The 17,494-nt window shown below is 34.6% G+C and overlaps 3 protein-coding genes across 4 annotated transcripts; all 3 read right to left on the bottom strand.

The window, feature by feature from the left end:
- Positions 1–1,359: 1,359 nt before the first annotated feature.
- Positions 1,360–3,477, bottom strand: LOC143530343 (small ribosomal subunit protein uS12). Its single transcript, XM_077025900.1, has 4 exons — positions 3,451–3,477; positions 2,108–2,263; positions 1,904–2,030; positions 1,360–1,579 (listed from the first exon to the last, which is right to left on the bottom strand). The coding sequence occupies exons 1-4, from the start codon at positions 3,453–3,455 to the stop codon at positions 1,439–1,441; spliced, it is 429 nt and encodes a 142-aa protein (XP_076882015.1). The 5' UTR covers positions 3,456–3,477; the 3' UTR covers positions 1,360–1,438.
- Positions 3,478–4,668: 1,191 nt separating this feature from the next.
- On the bottom strand, positions 4,669–10,765 carry LOC143530367 (interactor of constitutive active ROPs 2, chloroplastic-like). Of its 2 annotated transcripts, XM_077025919.1 has the most exons (6): positions 10,684–10,765; positions 10,466–10,595; positions 8,463–8,545; positions 7,778–7,943; positions 4,997–7,068; positions 4,669–4,900 (listed from the first exon to the last, which is right to left on the bottom strand). In XM_077025919.1, the coding sequence occupies exons 3-5, from the start codon at positions 8,480–8,482 to the stop codon at positions 5,014–5,016; spliced, it is 2,241 nt and encodes a 746-aa protein (XP_076882034.1). In that variant the 5' UTR covers positions 8,483–8,545; positions 10,466–10,595; positions 10,684–10,765; the 3' UTR covers positions 4,669–4,900; positions 4,997–5,013. The 2 variants fall into 2 exon arrangements, with proteins under 2 accessions (XP_076882034.1, XP_076882033.1); XM_077025918.1 differs by lacking the exon at positions 10,466–10,595 and having other exon boundaries at positions 10,596–10,759.
- A 3,997-nt stretch (positions 10,766–14,762) lies between these two features.
- Positions 14,763–17,083, bottom strand: LOC143530366 (protein IQ-DOMAIN 2-like). The gene is made up of 4 exons (XM_077025917.1): positions 17,009–17,083; positions 16,593–16,910; positions 15,780–16,001; positions 14,763–15,690 (listed from the first exon to the last, which is right to left on the bottom strand). Exons 1-4 carry the CDS (start codon positions 17,081–17,083, stop codon positions 14,968–14,970), a joined length of 1,338 nt encoding a protein of 445 aa, XP_076882032.1. The 3' UTR covers positions 14,763–14,967.
- Positions 17,084–17,494: the final 411 nt, after the last annotated feature.

Raw genomic sequence — 17,494 nt, 5'->3', positions numbered from 1 at the left:
AACGGATATCATCAACAGCATTTGATCCTTAAAACCTCGGTGATATCCGTCATTCCAATGGCTGGAAATATCAGGTCATTTCTTGAACTGAAATACGAAGAAACGACCCGATTGATTTGGATTTAGAGCTGAGAAGTAGAAAGCCCCAATTTCACAGAATGGTCGTTTGGCGGAAGAATAACGGTATTTTGTATCCAATAAGTTACAATATTAGTCCTTGGTCTTTAAATAATGTCTTTTTTATTTAACTTATGAAATATTTATCAATGGAAGAACACGTATACCTTTTAGGGGTGTTGTTTTTATCCAAACCCAAGTAACACGTAACCCGACCCAAATAAACCCGAAACCAAACAACCAAACCCAATTAAGATGGGACTGGAAACCTGAAGGTACGTAGTATTCAGTTCGGTAATTCGGTTAAAAAAAGTATAACTGGGTTAACCCAAATCCACATTAAAAAAACAATTATACATATACATACATGATCAACCGAAAAGTCTAGTTTCCTGCCCATATGTTTTGTTTTGTCGTGAACATGATATTTTGTTTTCTTGCTTGTGCGTGAAAAGTAGTTTTCAGTTAAATAATAATTAGTTATTGTGTTAAAAAGTGATGGCTTTTGAGTTTATAGTGTGTTTGTCAGCTTGTGTTATCGAAGCAACATCCTGGTTATTGTTGTTTCCATCATTGATAATCAAAGGGTTTTCACTTAGTTGTTTCGCAATCCGTCTTGTCAACATATTTGTGGGTTACGAGTTTGTATCTCTTGTGAAGTTCCCCATTAAGAAACGCGCTCTTAACGTCCATTTGATAAACTTTGAAGTTCTTAAAGTGCGACTAAAAATGTTCGGTTTGGTTAATACAATTTAAAAGATCATATTGTAAATGTAACTTATGAATTGAAGTTTGAACTTAAAAACCTGAATATCAATTAACCCGACCTGAATAAACTCAAATATTATTTGAGTCGGTAAACAGACGGAATTCCTATAACAAAACACCCAAATTACTAGAAACGCGATTAAAAAATCCGAAGACCATTCCTAATACATAGTTGTATCAGCTTTTTTTGCTGCCTAGTTAAATTAGTGGTGTTTGGGAGGTTGCTTCTACAAAAGCTGATTGAAAAATCTTTTAACTACATACAACATATTGTTCAACCACAAATTGTTACTAATTCAAAAGTGAGGTATGAAGTTACCATCCTAGTCGTGTTAATTTGAATACAAAGATGGCCTACACATGAGCTCATGCTCACAACACAACATTTGAAACCAAAACCAAGTCATACGCTTAGCGCGCACACACAAAAACAAAAACAAAATTTAATGTAGCAAAAACGGAAACAAAAAATAATTGTAACAAACTCAAAAAAGTAGCATTTAAGACTTAAAAGAGTTGCATATGAAGTATCAAAATTACTAACTAGAAAGACTTAAGACCTCGGCTTCTCTTTCTTCTCCTTAAAGAGAGCCAAAAGTGAAACACCGGATACCTTAACAACCTTAAACCGTACTCCAGGAATATCTCCCACCGCATGTCCTTTCCTTCCAAATCCCGCAATCAACACTTCATCCTGTCCCATAAAACAGCCAAAAGTCAACATCTAAACCATCAAAAATGTTATCTTTATTAACATAACTAGGTTAGAAGCTCGTGTCTTACAAAATAGTTAGTAATCAAGATCTATGAATTATAAAACGATACTTTAGAATATAATATGATTAAAGTTACATATAAACTCATAACTATTAATTTAATATATTTAAAATCAAATATCTCACATAAGTTACTATATTTAAAATATTATATTTCATTACTAAGAAATTGTACTCACAAATATGTAACACATGGCACCAACAGTGATTTATTTATTAGGTATAGATAACGAAGCACTTACATTTTCTTCAATGTAGTTCAAGCAACCATCATTGGGAACAAAGGCAGCAATCTTCTTTCCGTTCTTGATTAACTGAACTCTAGCACACTTTCGGATAGCAGAGTTGGGCTGTTTGGCTTCAATACCACTGCACAAATGGTTATCAAATTGTAATTTGAAATGTAACGAGTGAAAATTCGAATAGAATAGGAAGTGTCTGGTTACATCTTCTCAAGGACAATGCCTTTAGCGTGAGAAGAACCTGCAAACGGCTTCTTCCACTCGTTACCGAGATGAGACTTCTTGTATGACTTGTCAGCCCACCTTTGCCTCCTTCGGTGGGACTTCAGCTTGCGACCTGCTCCCATTCCATGAGTTTTCCTAAAATATACCAAAATTCAGTAATGCATAAATCAAAACAAGTGATCAGTTTACTTTAGCATTTAACGTAGCCGTTAAATTGCTAATCTTACTTTAATGCTTGATAACTTTTACACACTTTTTTATTTTTTTAAATATTTTTCAAATTAAGTAAAATATATTTTTAACTCATAGATTTACCTTAAAGTTTAACCAGCCACTAACTCTGTTTATATTAATAGACACCAACTCAATAAGAATTCGAATAGTTAAATTGTTTAATTTTCGAAATTCGATTCAATGAACACAACTAAGAATACAGGATCTGAATCATGCTACTGACTAATGGTAAAAGTTTATTTGAGCATGAGCCAAGCCAAAGTCTCCAATAAAGCTCGTTTATTTATCAAGCCAGAGCTCGAGCCAATTTCACACTGTGCAGCTGAGCTTTGGCTCTTTTAAAGTTTTTTTCAAAATATATAAAAATAATTAGAAATATATAAAAGAATAATTAATAGTTACAAACAAGCCTACTGGGTTAGGGCTGTTCAAAAAGCTCGAGGCTCGAAGCTCGGGCTTGTTGCTCGCTCGATAAAAGCTCGAATAAAACTGGCTAAAAAAACTTGATTTGAAACATCCTGAGCTGAGTTGGCTCATTTTTGTAACCGAGCCAAAATTGACCTTGGCTCAGCTCGAACATGGCTCGATCTTAATCTCGTTTAACTTCAAAATCGAGCTAGAGCCTTAGTTGAGTTTCCCCGTTTAATTTCGAGCCTGAGCTCGAAACCAACCTGGCTCGACTCGTAAACAGCCCTAACTGTGGTAAGTCAAAACGAGCCGAGCTCGGCTCGTGTACACCCCTAGTTTAGTAACTTAAAAATCCAAGAATACAAGAAAGTTTACAGCTTCAGTTGACATTTATGGCTTCTAGCTCACAAAAGCATTTGGAGACATTTATGGTTTTCAATTTTGATCATCATTATATAATGCAAAAGATCTAAATAAGTTTACAGTAATTAGTAAGAATACAAGAAATGGCATAAAGTTTGATCATTTAATCCAACCATGAAACTAAAAAGATTATTATTATTATTATAATTATTATTAAACTAATAAAGCACTTATACAAATTGGATGAACTCTAGTAATAACAATAAATACACATTCAATCAACAGTTGTAAATAGAAGAAGACTATAGATTACTTACCCCATGTTTGCCTGAAGAAGATGTGCTAACCAAAAAAACCCTAGTTTTAAAACGGCGATTATCTGCTTTTTGTGCTTGTTTGCTTATATCAGATCAAATGGGCCAATTATGGGCTTTTATTGTCAGGGTTTGACTTTGAGGTCTTGGGCTATTTTTCTTTTAACTTTTTGAATCACTGGATCCAGAATGGCACGCACAAAAACCGGTTTATTCAGTTAATCGGGTCAGGTACTACCAGGTTTTCGAGCACAAAAACCTTAACCGGTAAATAACGGGAAAAAACCTGTTTAAAAAATAATTATAAAACTTAAACCGGTTCTAGGGCCAAGATGAAAAACCGGTACTAACAGGCGGTTTTTTCAGGTATAAACCGGTTAGAGAGTTACCGGTTACTAATCGGTTAGAGAATCATGTACTAACTGGGTACAAACCGGTTAACCAGTTAGGCTGTGCATATATATATAGTTAGAATCTGGTTTTGAAACCGGGTTTGGGGTTGAAACCGGTTTAGAATACGGCTTGAAACGAATATAAATGGTTCTTTAGAAGCCGGTGCATAAAATGATCTGGTTAGGGCGAATCGGTTTTAACTTTGTTTGACTTTATAACCGGGTTCATTTTGGCCCAAAACCGGTTATGTGCATGCCTAGACAACAATAGAGTTACTGTTTTGTTGGTACAAGTGTTGTGTTCAAACCTAAGCAACAATAGAGTTTTGTTCGTATACTAAACAGTTTAGACAAGTGTTTTAAGTGGTAGCCATTTCGCATTTCACTCAATGATCATGGGGGTGGTCTTTCACCGAGTATTTATTAGGCGTATCCGCGTATATATTATCACGCGTTATATACATTTAATTGTAATACATATTAGTAACGCCGATTTTGAATACTAAGAAAAACTCACATTTTGATCAATCATTTCGGGTTTTGAAAACAAAGAATTTGCATATACTAGTTAGTTAGCAGAATTTGCATGCATATTTGAAAACCTATCAGTTATTTAAAACAATGCCATGCATGTTATCTCAAGTGACAAATCTTATTTTGGTTAATTGTATCATGCGATCAGAAAACTTGAAGAATATTATTACAAATCATTGTTAGTTAGCAGAATTTGCATGCATATTTGAAAACCTATCAGTTATTTAAAACAATGCCATGCATGTTATCTCAAGTGACAAATCTTATTTTGGTTAATTGTATCATGCGATCAGAAAACTTGAAGAATATTATTACAAATCATTGCATTCTCCATCAAATTTGATCAGCTGATCGCCACAACATACAGCAGGTCAAAGTCAAAGTTAAAAGTCAAACTCACACTAAAGTTCAACACTTCAACTTCCTATACATAACCCTGCCTCCATTACACAAAACTAAAATCCTAAAAGTAACAAAAGCCTCCACCTTCATTCCTTGAACTCCAAGCAACAACCTTGATCATCAATCTTCACAATAAAAAAAAATAAAAAATTAAATCTTTAAAACATACCCAACAAAATAATCAAATATTTCAAGATTTTGATTAGAATTAACAACATTACCTGCTAAACATCTTGAATTACTTCTGGCTCTTCTTCAACAAAACTCCAATCTTCTTCAACATGTTACCATTCTTTTTCTTGGGTGATTCATCTTCCATGTCTTCGGAAAGAGGTGAGTTCAACCTCCCGCCAATGGTGTGGGAATCAAGGGACCCTGTTCTTTCCATATACTTCCCGTTATTATTGGCGCCTGAAAGCATGAAAGTAGCCGCCTCTGCCGCCTTCCGCCACTGATCCGACTGCACTTTCAGCCGCCTCAACTCGGTTTCTATTTCTGCATTTGCAGCCTGAGCCAAATCCAGCTGTTCGGTTACCCTCACCACTTTTTTACTGCTTTTATCGGCCTCTTCGGTCAAATAGTTGACTTTCATAACCGCTTCTTTCTCAGAAATTCTTGCAGCTTCTGCAGATGCCACCGCTTCATTATCCACTTGACACTTTTCCATTTTCAATCTTTCATTTTCCTCTGTCATGTACTTCAACTCGGTTTCTTTTTCAAACACGACTCGTTTCATATTCTCCAAATCCGCCTCCAGTTTCTTGAAATCTGTGACATCGTCGGTGTCTTTTTTGATTATTAATTCGGTTTTCTCAAGTTTTTCGTTCAAATGCTTGTTTTCTTCTGATATGTTGTGAAGCTTTTCTTCTTTCTCCGCTAGTTTCACCTTCAAATCTTCCAATTCAGCTTTTGAGCTCTCCAAATTTGCCTCCAAGATTGAAACTTTTTCGTACGATTCAGTTCCCGTCTGTTCAGTCTCTTTCACTGTGAGCTTTTCATTCAAATTCTTGTTCTCTTCTGATATCTTTTGAAGTTTTTCTTCTTTTTCCACTAATTTCGCCTTCAACTCTTCCATTTCGGCTTTTGAGTTCTCCAAACTTGCCTCCAAGATTGAAACTTTTTCGCAAGATTCGGTTCCTATTTGTTCAGTGTCTTTTACTGCTGTTATTTCGATTGTCTCGAGCTTTTCTTTCAAGTTATTGTTTTCTTCTGATATGTTTTGAAGCTTCTCTTCTTTCTCCACTAGTTTCGCCTTCAAATCTTCCAGTTCGGCTTTTGAATTCTCCAAATTTGCCTCCAAGATTGAAACTTTTTCGTATGATTCCGTTCCTTTTTGTTCAGTCTCTTTTTCTCTAAGCTTTTCATTCAAGTTCTTGTTTTCTTCTGATATCTTTTGAAGCTTTTCTTCTTTCTCCACCAGCTTCACCTTCAAATCTTCCAATTCGGCTCTTAAATTTTCCAAATTTGCCTCCAAGATTGAAACTTTTTGGCAAGATTCGGTTCTTGTTTGTTCCACAAGCTCATACGCACCTCGAATTTGCAAAGTGCTTTGAATATACTCCTCCTGGTATCTCCTTTCAGCCCCCTCAAGTTCCGCCCGTAGCTTTTCCACCTCCGTTTTATTATCTTCCAGTAAATCAACTTGAGATTTAGATTTCTCCAACTCCATGGTTAAAGATTCATAAGCTTCCAAAGCTTTTACCTTTTCCAAAGTTAAAGTCTCTTCAGTTGACTTCAGGGTTTCCAACTGTTCTCGGGTTTGACTCGCAGTTTCTAAAGCTTTAGCTTCAGCATCTTGTGAATCTTTCAACTGGAGTCTGAGTTCTTCAACTTTAGCAAGAGTATCAGATAATTCTAGCTTTGATTTCATCATCTCACCGTGAGCAGCTTCTGCATATTTAGCTTGATTAGCTTCAGATTCCGCCACCTTTTCAAGCTGATTCTTGAGTTTTTGAACCTCATTCATGGCAGCAGTTAAGGCGGCAGAGTCCATTGAGTGGTGTTTCTTGACTGCCTCGAGTTCAGATTCCCAGGCCCGGTCCCGGTCTTGAGAGATCTTTCTGAGTTCTTGAATCCGGGATTCTTCAGAAGCGGAAATCTCGTCAAGCTGACATTGTGATTCTTGGAGCTTTTCTGATATTTCAACAAGCTGTTTTTTGGCCTCTTCGGCTTCTTCGTGGGCCTGTTTCTTGCTTGATTCTGATTGGCTAAGTTGGTCCTTGGCTTTCTTTAGTTCCGCTTGAAGATTAGCAAGCTGAGTTTCTAGTTCTGAAACTTTACCCGGACGTTGTTTCTGCGTATTTTACATAACAAGTTGGTATGGGTCATTTTATGTGCAGACTGAACGGGTCAGGTTGACTTGCTAACACTTTTTGACCCATTTTAAAAAGATTTGAAACTAGCAAATGTGTTAATTGTTATTTGAAAACAATATCATTACGATAAACATCTATGATCTATGCATATGCGTAAATGTACTTATGATATTCGTATAATTCCATGTATTAAATATAGACCTTTTTTTCTAGGGGCGTGTGCATGAAACCGACATAACTGAACCAAAGTAACCGAAGCCAACCCAAAACCGAATTTCCGGTTATGTTTCAGATTTGCAAATGCCAAAAACGAATCCTAACGGAACCCGTAAAACCCTTAGCATCGACTTTTTTTATATTGAATTAAAGAATCATAATTTTTATAATGTTAAGTATTTTTAAAAGAAATTTAATAAATTGCGTAGACGAAAAAATTTAAGTCCAAATGTGTAATGGTCGATTAATAAATAACTAACAACAAATTTTAGGCCCAATGCTTCATGCCCAGATTCATTATTTTGGACCAATTCTTTTTCCCAAATATTTCAAGCCCAAATGACAGAACCCATAAAACGAACCAAACCCGTTGTTTAAACTGAAGAAACCAAAATCAAACGGTTTTCAAAAGATGTTGCACAGTTACCTCTGAAAAAAAAAAGTCAAATGCTTGTTTTAGCGGTATTATACCTCAGATGTTGGAGTACGAGGTGATCGACGGTCAACTTTTGGACTTCTGCCTTTAGGTGTTTTGCTCATAGGACTTTGAGACGAAGAATTGTCGGCTTCGGTTCCTGAAGTTTTGAGCTGCCTAGCAGTTTTCGGTGTCCTCTGTGGCACCTCCAAGGTTGCAGCTCTGTATTTAAATCAAATTTATTTACACGTAGATTAATATACAACAGTTAACAAATTATATAACTTTGCATTCTAAATGCATGTGTTATAGAACTAAATAAAGCAGGTGACTGAAGATCAAAAACAATCTGCAACAATAACCAGGGGCAAAATAGTAATTTTACACTCAACATTTTCCAAAAATTGTCAGGAGGGTGATTTTAATTTTCAAGCACATGAATAACTATGGACCATTTGTTCTAAAAAAAAGTGAACAAATTAAAGGTTTCCATCCAAAAACTAATGAGTGGGCAGCAGCAAACAGGGCCCCTTATTAATTAATATCCAAAGACACCACTCTGCAGGGTCAAAACATACTGTTACTCTTCAAATTGATTAAAAGCAACCAACTTTCATAATTTCCCTAAAAACCCATCTCACATTTGAAAAAAAAACATAATTTATGCTATTTTAAAGATCATAAATGAATCTTGAAACAAAAAAAAATATATAAAAGATTATAAGAATTAAGAGTTCATACCTTGTCTTTGGAGTTTGCATTGTCTATTTTACCCTTGAGTAAAAGCAATCCTCTAAAAAGGCCCACTTGTTGACCCACAGTTCCTATAATGGTTTGCAGAGGAATGCTTGGGTCAGAAAGAAAGATTTGTTTATATATATATATATATATATATATGTATGCAAATTGCAGTGCATATATGAAAGTATACCAACAGATGATGTCATCAAGGTAACCATAACTTTAATCAATGTCAAAAAAAGAAAAACAAAACACAATCCTTCAAAGAAACTCCAAACTCCATAAGAACTAACCTCACTCCCAACAACCAAACTAACACCACAAAAAAAAAAGTAACACTTTAAAAAATAAAAGTGTCTTAAAAATATTATCAAAGGGCATTTATAGCATTTAAATAGCGGTTGATCTTTTATTTGGAATACGTTGGATTCGAACCTAAGACCTCTCTAAATCAGGCGGTTATAACCATGTAACCGTCTTGAAAGTTAAAAAAAATGATTATTTTTATTATAATAATAATAATAATAATAATAATAATAATAATAATTATTATTATTATTATTATCATTATTATTATTATTATTATTATTATTATATTTGAGGCAATTAGGTTGGATTTGCATGATCAAAAACTGATTCTTGTTGTTGGATGAAGTCATGAAGGACAAATAAGGAGAAAGGATGTAACAATAGAAAGAAAGATAGATATTATTATACAAAACAATATTTTTGCTTTTTCCCTCTTTAGCTTCATTTTCACTCTTCATATGTTTATGATGTATATAAAAACATAATTATTTACACAACATCATATGAAATACATTATCAATAAAACTGTTATTTTCTGAAATTTACCTAAAAGTAACTCATCTCACATAAAGATGTCAACTTTGTCAACAAATCCTTATGAATTTAGTCAAGTATCAAGTTTGATCACAAAAGTCAAAGAATATATCTAATGTTTAAAAGACAGGAACTGTGATGGAAATTATTATTATCCACATAACTTCAACACCATGATTAAAAGCTTTTTCTCAACCATGGGTTGTTTCGGTACCAGCTAACCCGAGCCGGATCCAGTGTCACTCGGGTCACCCGACTTTCTATTAAAATGCATGCTTTAATGCGGTAAAATTCATCGGTCAAAAGTCAATATACACATTTGTGAAAACAAGGTAAACATAACAAAACCTTATGTTTGATTTAAAAGAGGAAACAATAACAGCATCTTGAAGCCTTCATATACATCCAAATATGGTACTCTTCTGTACTGATAAGTGATAACTAAAGTCCAATTTTGTGTCTTAAAAATCTAATTTTTCAATTTATTATTATAATCTGCTAGATATTTTCTTGTATTCAGTTTCAAAAATGTTAATTTCTGATTTTTCCAAATCAAACAATCTCCCAAAAATCCAAAAAACAGAACACTCACAGGCTGACACAAAGACATAATAATAATAGGGTATGAACCAAGAATTCATTTTGACTGGAGAGTCAAACAAGCTGCTGCATTCAAGTTTTCTTGACAATGGGTTTAAATGTTAATGCAGTCTTGAAATACACATAAAAATATTAGTAACAAATACTTAATAAATATTATATTTTTGTCCAAAATTTTCAACAAAATATACTAATAATCATATTTTGAAGCAGTTAGATCTCTACCAAATAGATTCTCTGAGGCACACAGAAGCATGCTGATCTATTATTTCATTTGACAAAAAAATAATAATAATAATTTTATAAAAAAACAAGAAATATAGCAAACTAAAACCATGCAAATGCAGGTAATTAAACTACAAAAATACCCCAAAAAAAATGCAATTTTCAAGCATCCTAGATAGCAACAAAAAAAAAGCAAATTTATGTTCTGCAAACAGCAATGTTTGACCAAACATAAAAATCAAAACTTTCCCAGATAAAAACCAAAATCACGCGGCAAAATAGCTAACAAACGAAACAAAACATGAAAACACTACAAAAAGCAAAAAAAAGATTACATTTTTGCTAATGTAACTGCAAGAAAGACCTTGTGAGCTCTTAAAATGCAGGTTATGTGTATAAAGTTTCAAACTTTTTCATACCCAGATGAAAAAAAATGTAACAAAAATGAGAAATAAGTGGAGTTACCTGAGAAATTAAAGCTGAAAGTTAGTGGTCTGCAAGTGTAGATAAACCCTAGTTTTAAGGAAGATGAAGGAGGATGTGTTTATCTTACTTTGTGTTGCAGTTCCCAAGTTAATTGGTTTTATCTTTCTGATGAGAGGGAAAAAGAGTGTTTGTAATTGTGTGAAATATTAATAATAATATATAAATAATTCTCTTTATTAACGTGTGTAGGAAGTCTAGGTTATTCAATAAAGACGGTTCTATCCTGACATATAACATGTTAGGATAGTTCGTGTTACTTACGGGTGAAAAATATTTCAAACATTATATATATCATAAGAATTGTTTATCTTGTCACGAGATGTAAGAAAAATATGTATAAATGATAAAATGAAAAATTGTTACACAAATCATTGAGTTGCTAAAATAATAGTCATATGAAAGAGAAACACAAAATCAATTATAAATAATTATTCATTTATTTGTGGTCAAATCGGTTTTTAAATCATTTGAAAGGAAATAATTGGTTATGATTATAGAAAACATTAATTAGCGCGGTTATGATTCTAGAAAATATTTATTAGTGAATTATGTGGCAATTCTATAGGAGGAAACCGGATGACTTGGAAGCCTGTGTGGACATGCTAATTGAAGATCATATGAATATCTTGTATTGTTTGAATAGTATAGTAAGATTGAGGGCATGGATGGCTTAATTAAGGAAAACCGTGGATCTTTGTGATCTTTAGTTTGATTTAAGAGCGTTTGGGTTTTATAACCACTAGGTCTTCAGACAATGAATTTTCCTTTAGAATTAGAGATAATTTAAAAACGTTTAAGGACTATGTATGGCTATGTATGACTAGGTTGGGTTAGCTAACGTATATATGTAATTGTTGGATGTTACATTATAGTAAACAAATAAAATAAATGGGGTTTTCTTGGTTTGAGTTAAAACAGGTACACGCGCTCTTTGACTGACGCGCTTAGTGCACGCTCCTGTTGGCAGAGTCACATGGTTTTGGTGAGATTGTTTTATCGATTTTCAAACTTTTGGAGGATAAGATAAATGAGGTTAAAATTTCATATCATGACTTAGAGTTGATCAAAAAAACCGGTTCCTGGAACCGAACCGGTGGACCCGAACCGGAACCGAACCGGTTCCTACCCGTTTTTGGTAGGAACCGGACTCTATCTGATTCAACCCGATGATCCGTGACCGGTTCTTGCATTTCTGAGTGGGGGCAGGTAGGAACCGGAACCGGTTAGGAACCGGTTCTAGCCGTTGGATCGATTAAGCCGTTGGAAATCGTTTTTTGGGCCGTTTTTTGACCGTTGGGGTCAAAAATAGCCGTTTTTTGGCTCCCCCAAGCACCCCACTACTAGTATAAATAGGTATTTGGTGTCATGGGTTCATCACAACACTCAAAACGCAAACGAAAAACGAAAAAAAAAAAAAAATTTTGAAGATTTTAAAACATGTAACCTTTTTTTTTGAACTTCTTAAAGTAAATAAAATGAATTTTACGTTAACTGTTTTGTTTATTTTTCATGCTATACAAATACGAATCGTAGTTTAGAATCCAAATCGCAAACGAAAAACGAAAAAAAAAAAAATTTACACCGTAACCGGTTGGTTGGAACCGGTTACGGTACAGGAACCGGTTTAGGAACCGGTAAGAACCGGTTCCATAGGTTAGGGGTCCGAGGGTGGGAGAACCGGTTCAGTTCCCTAACCGGTTCGAGCCTGGAACCGGTTTATAAGGGAGTTTTGAATATAGGAACCGGTTAGGAACCGGATCCGGTTCCTAGTCCCAAACCGTTTTGAACATCTCTATCATGACTTACTATTATCTTCTTTCGTTCAAAAATAATATCTTTTTTTCACGTGAATTTTGTTAATGTGGGAAATGTTTAAACTAGAATGCATTTTGACATATTTACAAGTCAATATTAATGTTATGATTATTCTTAAGGCTATGTGTTATGAATCAACTAGCTGACCAGCTAGTTAAATTGTAATGTTATTGTCAGTCTGTTACGTAGACAGTGAGCTTTAACTAACTCATCATTTAACAAGTATGTTGCGGTTTAACTATATATTAAAAAATATGATTTGTTAAAATGAGAATAACGCCACCTCCAAGTGTTAATGGGTTGTTGCTAGCCCAAGCCTTTAGCGCCCCCTTTCATTAACCCAGCACGATGATTGGGACGCTAAAGAGATGATGTGGTGAGTGGTTGGCACATCTGGTGAACCCACAACACTCAGTCTAATAATAGTAGTAAAAATGGTTGGACAAGTTTTTAAACAATTTAGAATAATAACACTACTGTATTTTCACCTATAAATACAATGACAAAATTTGCAACATCTTTAAATTGAATATGGTATTAGCTCATGTCTTGTTTTTTGTTTTATCAAGTGTTTATCAGTTTATGTATGGTCTTGTTGTGTACCAACCAACTCATGTCTTGTTTCATATGTTCAAAACATAATTGCTTTCATGTTGTGTTTTCATGCGTACCATTGTAACTGAATGATGCACTCGTGTTTTTTCGGTTTGACTTTTTCGTTTTTGTTGTATTTGTCGCTCTGTTTGTCAAGTCTATTCGGAAGGTGGTCAATCTTGTTAAGTTTTAGTGTCATTGTTCGATGAGTCAATCTGTGTAGCGTTTAATCATTGTAAGACAACAATGTCATTTTGTTATTGTTGAGTATAGAATTTGTAGATGTAAATCTTCGCAAACAAATCTAACAGTGGTAATGTTTAAAAAACTAATATGGTGTCTAACGCATCAGTTTATCAAAACTAAAAAATTTTAGTGTTTCTTAACAAATTTCTTTCCAATCCGTCAATATCTAGCTAAAACTCGAAATTAAACATATCAAACAACTTCTAAATATCACTTGCATCATTTCTAAGCAATCCATTGCATATAAGTCTAAGGTCATTTTCATCATACATGGGTTCAAAATACCACTTATAGATACCAAGAAATTTCAAGAGAATGCCTATCAAAGTGTGTTTATAATTTACTCAACCCCATTTCTAAATGATATTCATTGACATTTTCAACGACTTCTTTAGCTTCAGTTTATCTATAAATCGGATATCTCATTGGATCTCTTTCAACATTCGTAGTGCTCTTTTCTTAGAGTGTCTGCAAAGCTGACACGTCATATTTGAAAATTACCCATACTTTCGACAAATTAATTTTACCTCCAATGCTACCATACGCATTCTTGCCACAAACAACTCATGTATTACCACAAAATAAGATTATTTTTTTTATTAAATGGGCCCCAACATAATCGCATATGAACACCCTTATAGACAGTTAGACACGCAACTCAAACATGCAAATGCAGCATCACTGCAAGATTTTTGCATTTGCCCCCGGGGTGCCAGCTTGGACATGCGGGATATCTCCCGCGCGTTGAGAGTCTTACAAGGTGTGACCCAAAATCAAACTTCCTCTCTTAGTTTGTTCATAGGATTCTATCTTTTACAAGATGCCACAAAGGTCCTCTCTTATTGTGAAATGCACATCATGTGGCATTGTTATATTCCCTCGGATACTCAAAACTATAGAGTTTGTATACAAAAAACTATAAATTAATACAACACGTGTAAATAATCTATTTCTAGCTGTATAAATAAATAAAAAAAATCCAATTAAAAGAAATTACTGTGTATATAAATTAATTATTGAGAAAGAAGTTGATAACAAAATTTGATAGTAAATTTTATTGCATATATTAAAGTTTAGTATTAGTATAAAGTATAAACCATATTTTTTATGTTACACATTAAATTATCATACATGTGATATCATTCACCTGTAACCATCATTTTTGCCATTATATTGGACAAGAACAACTAAATAATATTCATTCATTTTTCTTTCATCAAACTCAACAAATTACACATGTTGACATGATCTTTCAAGTATAACATTAGTTACCTTGTAAGTATAATATCATAAACTTAATACAAGCTAATCATGCAACATCTAGTCTATACTAAGCAGTGTGGATCCAAGAACTTAACGACACGGTGACAAAAACAAATCGAATCAACGTAAACGAACAAACAACTCGAGTTGCGAACAAAGAAACATAACATCTTCATTTCAAAATCACTACAAAAGCAAATAATAACAAATTGTAATAAAAAATCAATCTCAATCAAAGTAATTTTTAATATTCATTTTGAATGCACACAAGACACAAATAATAAAGAAGACACAAACCTTAACCTTTCATCCCTCAATCAAATAACTTAAATCACAACAAATAAATCTTTACTTTTCTTTTCTTTTCTTTTTCCCAATTTTGATCTTATAAACAGTACACAATACTTTCTTTACTCACCTAGACACAAGTTACTCAACTCACCATCTTCTGCTCCATACCAACACCAATATTCACCTTAGGTGGGCCCGAATGCCGCCTCGGGCCCACCCTAGCTGGCGAAGCCGGGAACGAAAGCCGTTTCTTAGCATTCAAACTCGACCCTTTTTCCGGTGTGGGCCCATCACTCACCTCCACCGGGCCCAACGGGCTTTGACCCCGTGACTTAGCCTTCGCTGACTTAGTAGGCGCCATGTAACTAGGAACCGAGGGCGAGCTAGCTAAACTTTCGTCGTCTCTAACCGAAGAGCCCGCGATGCTATGTCGTCTATTCTTCTCGGACTGCACACTGAACACGCTCTTCGAGTCCTCATCCGGGCCGGGCTTAAACTTCCGTGGGCCGAGCGGACCTGGGCCCGCTCGGGCTTGAGGGGTGGAAGGAGTGGAGTTGAGTTGGTGACGGGCGTATGACTTGGCTATTTCACTCCCGGTAATGTTGATACCGGATCTAACCGATGCGTGATCACTTTCGGCCCTATGGGCCGACATGTAACGCTCTAACCAACTCCAGCCCCATTGCGGGTTCGTGGGATCCATGAATAGCAAGTTTGTTGTCCTTGATGTCTTCTTCCAAGGTTGTTGGTGAGAAAACGAATATGCCATTGCGCGTTCTCGTCTCATTGTGGCTTCATATTTGCTTAGTAGTTTAGCTTCAATTTCTTCTTTTGACTGCAAACTATCATTCCATTCTTCTCCCATCTGTTCAATGTTCATTAATAACATTTTGTTATTTGATATGTGCGCGAAACAATAATAATAAGTATCTCGTGTGAAAGTATGAAACGAACCTGTAAGGTTTCGATTTCATTGGCTCGTTTTTGAAGGAGTTGTTTCTGAAGGGCTTGATTCTCCTCGTACATTCGGATCCTTCGAGAATTGATTTGGGAATGCACGCGAGACAAGTTTTGCATGCATTTAAGCGTGTTTGTAGTTTGCCGTTTCACAGCAGGCCCCTCGACTAGTGTCTTCAATCTCACCAGACCTCTTAATGCTCTCAAAGCTCTCCTTGCCTGCAAAAAACAAACACGAAAAAATGTTGTTTATTGGAGAGAACAAACAAGAAAAGGGTTACCTTTTGGAAAACAAACACGAGAAAAACAAATGTTATTATTCGAAAAACAAACACGAGAAGATGTTCTTTTTCAGAAAACAAACGCCAAAAAAATGTTATGTTTTCAGAAACAAATGCTAAGAAGTGTCATGTTTCAGTAAACAAGCACAAAAATATGTTATTTTTCAGAAAACAAACACTAAAAAATGTTATTTTTCAAAAAACAAACACTAAAAGATGTTATTTTCAGAATCCAAACACCAAAAATTGTTATTTTTCAAAAATCAAACACTAAAAAATGTTGTTTTTCAAAAAACAAACACTGAAAAATGTTAATTTTCAGCAAACACGCACGAAAATACGCTATTTTTTTCAGAAAACAGATTTTCGAAAACAAACACAAAAGGATCTTATTTTTCAGAAAACAAACACTAATATAATAAACGAGTTTGAGGCTTCAAGACACGGTAATCAGAAAATCAGCCTGATAACACAAATCCAAACACACCCTTAAAATTAGATCTTAAAACTGCAATTAACACTGACATACCAAGTACCCACGAAACGTGGTTTGAATTTTGATAGCAGCTATTTCCTCCTTTGATTTCCCTGAATACCTAGTCAACTCAGCGAGTCGAACAAACTCAGCAGCAGCCTGAGCAGCGGCGGCAGCCGCCTGAGCTGCCGCAGCAGCCGCTGCTGCAACAGACAAAGCATGTTTTGCCTGCTCGTCCTCCACCTCAACCGGTTTCACTTCTTCTGGTGCAGGAATCTGATGAGAAATTTCAGGTTCTACTAGTGGAGCTACTATCGGTGCAACAGGCGGTTCTAAAGATTTATCTTCCACAAATGCTTTCTTCTTTGATTTCTATAATAAAAAAAATCCATGGATTACAGAAAATCAAATATTATTATGACATACTTAAAATTTAAAATAATAATGATTTGATCATATTATTGTCAAACCTGGTTTTTCTTTTCTTTGGAGCTCAGACTCAACGCCTTTTTAATGGAAGATATCCAATTTCCTTTCCTCCCCATTTTTATGATCTACAGAATAGCCTGTTTCAGATGTAATGTAGTTTATAACACAGATGGAGAACACTATCGATATACTTTGACTTTTGAGGTCAACCCTATCGGTTTGGACTTCGAGATTCAATTAACAGGATTTGACTTTAACAAGGAGATAGTGTTGGTTTTAATTAAGAATGCTGTTTTGATTAATATCAAATAAAGAGTCATCAATTAACATTAATACCGTATTAATGTATGAATTGAATTAATGTACAGACATAAAGATGAACATACATACATGCATAAGTCGTAACTCATAACACAGCTAAAAGAAAAAAAAATGTAGATGAAATGTATTAACATGTTTATTATGTTTTTAGATATGCAAGAATCTTTGGTGTCCATATATAAAATTTCTTGAAAATTCTAAAACTT

The sequence above is a fragment of the Bidens hawaiensis genome, unplaced genomic scaffold (assembly GCF_021521415.1).
Source record: "Bidens hawaiensis isolate Kalapana, Puna unplaced genomic scaffold, B.hawaiensis_p1.1 tig00008933_1, whole genome shotgun sequence".
Classification (NCBI taxonomy): Eukaryota; Viridiplantae; Streptophyta; class Magnoliopsida; order Asterales; family Asteraceae; genus Bidens; species Bidens hawaiensis.
This window is presented reverse-complemented; position numbering and strand designations above follow the sequence as displayed.

Coding starts and splice junctions, on each gene's coding strand:
- LOC143530343 (XM_077025900.1), bottom strand. Junction 2,031..2,107: donor GGCATTGTCCTTGAGAAGAT/GTAACCAGACAC, acceptor CCATTTGTGCAG/TGGTATTGAAGCCAAACAGC. Junction 1,580..1,903: donor TGAACTACATTGAAGAAAAT/GTAAGTGCTTCG, acceptor TTTATGGGACAG/GATGAAGTGTTGATTGCGGG.
- LOC143530367 (XM_077025919.1), bottom strand. CDS start 8,482: ATGCAAACTCCAAAGACAAG. Junction 7,944..8,462: donor ATGCAAACTCCAAAGACAAG/GTATGAACTCTT, acceptor ATTTAAATACAG/AGCTGCAACCTTGGAGGTGC. Junction 7,069..7,777: donor CTCGTACTCCAACATCTGAG/GTATAATACCGC, acceptor TAAAATACGCAG/AAACAACGTCCGGGTAAAGT.
- LOC143530366 (XM_077025917.1), bottom strand. CDS start 17,083: ATGGGGAGGAAAGGAAATTGGATATCTTCCATTAAAAAGGCGTTGAGT. Junction 16,002..16,592: donor CCACGTTTCGTGGGTACTTG/GTATGTCAGTGT, acceptor TGTTTTTTGCAG/GCAAGGAGAGCTTTGAGAGC. Junction 15,691..15,779: donor ATGAAATCGAAACCTTACAG/GTTCGTTTCATA, acceptor AACATTGAACAG/ATGGGAGAAGAATGGAATGA.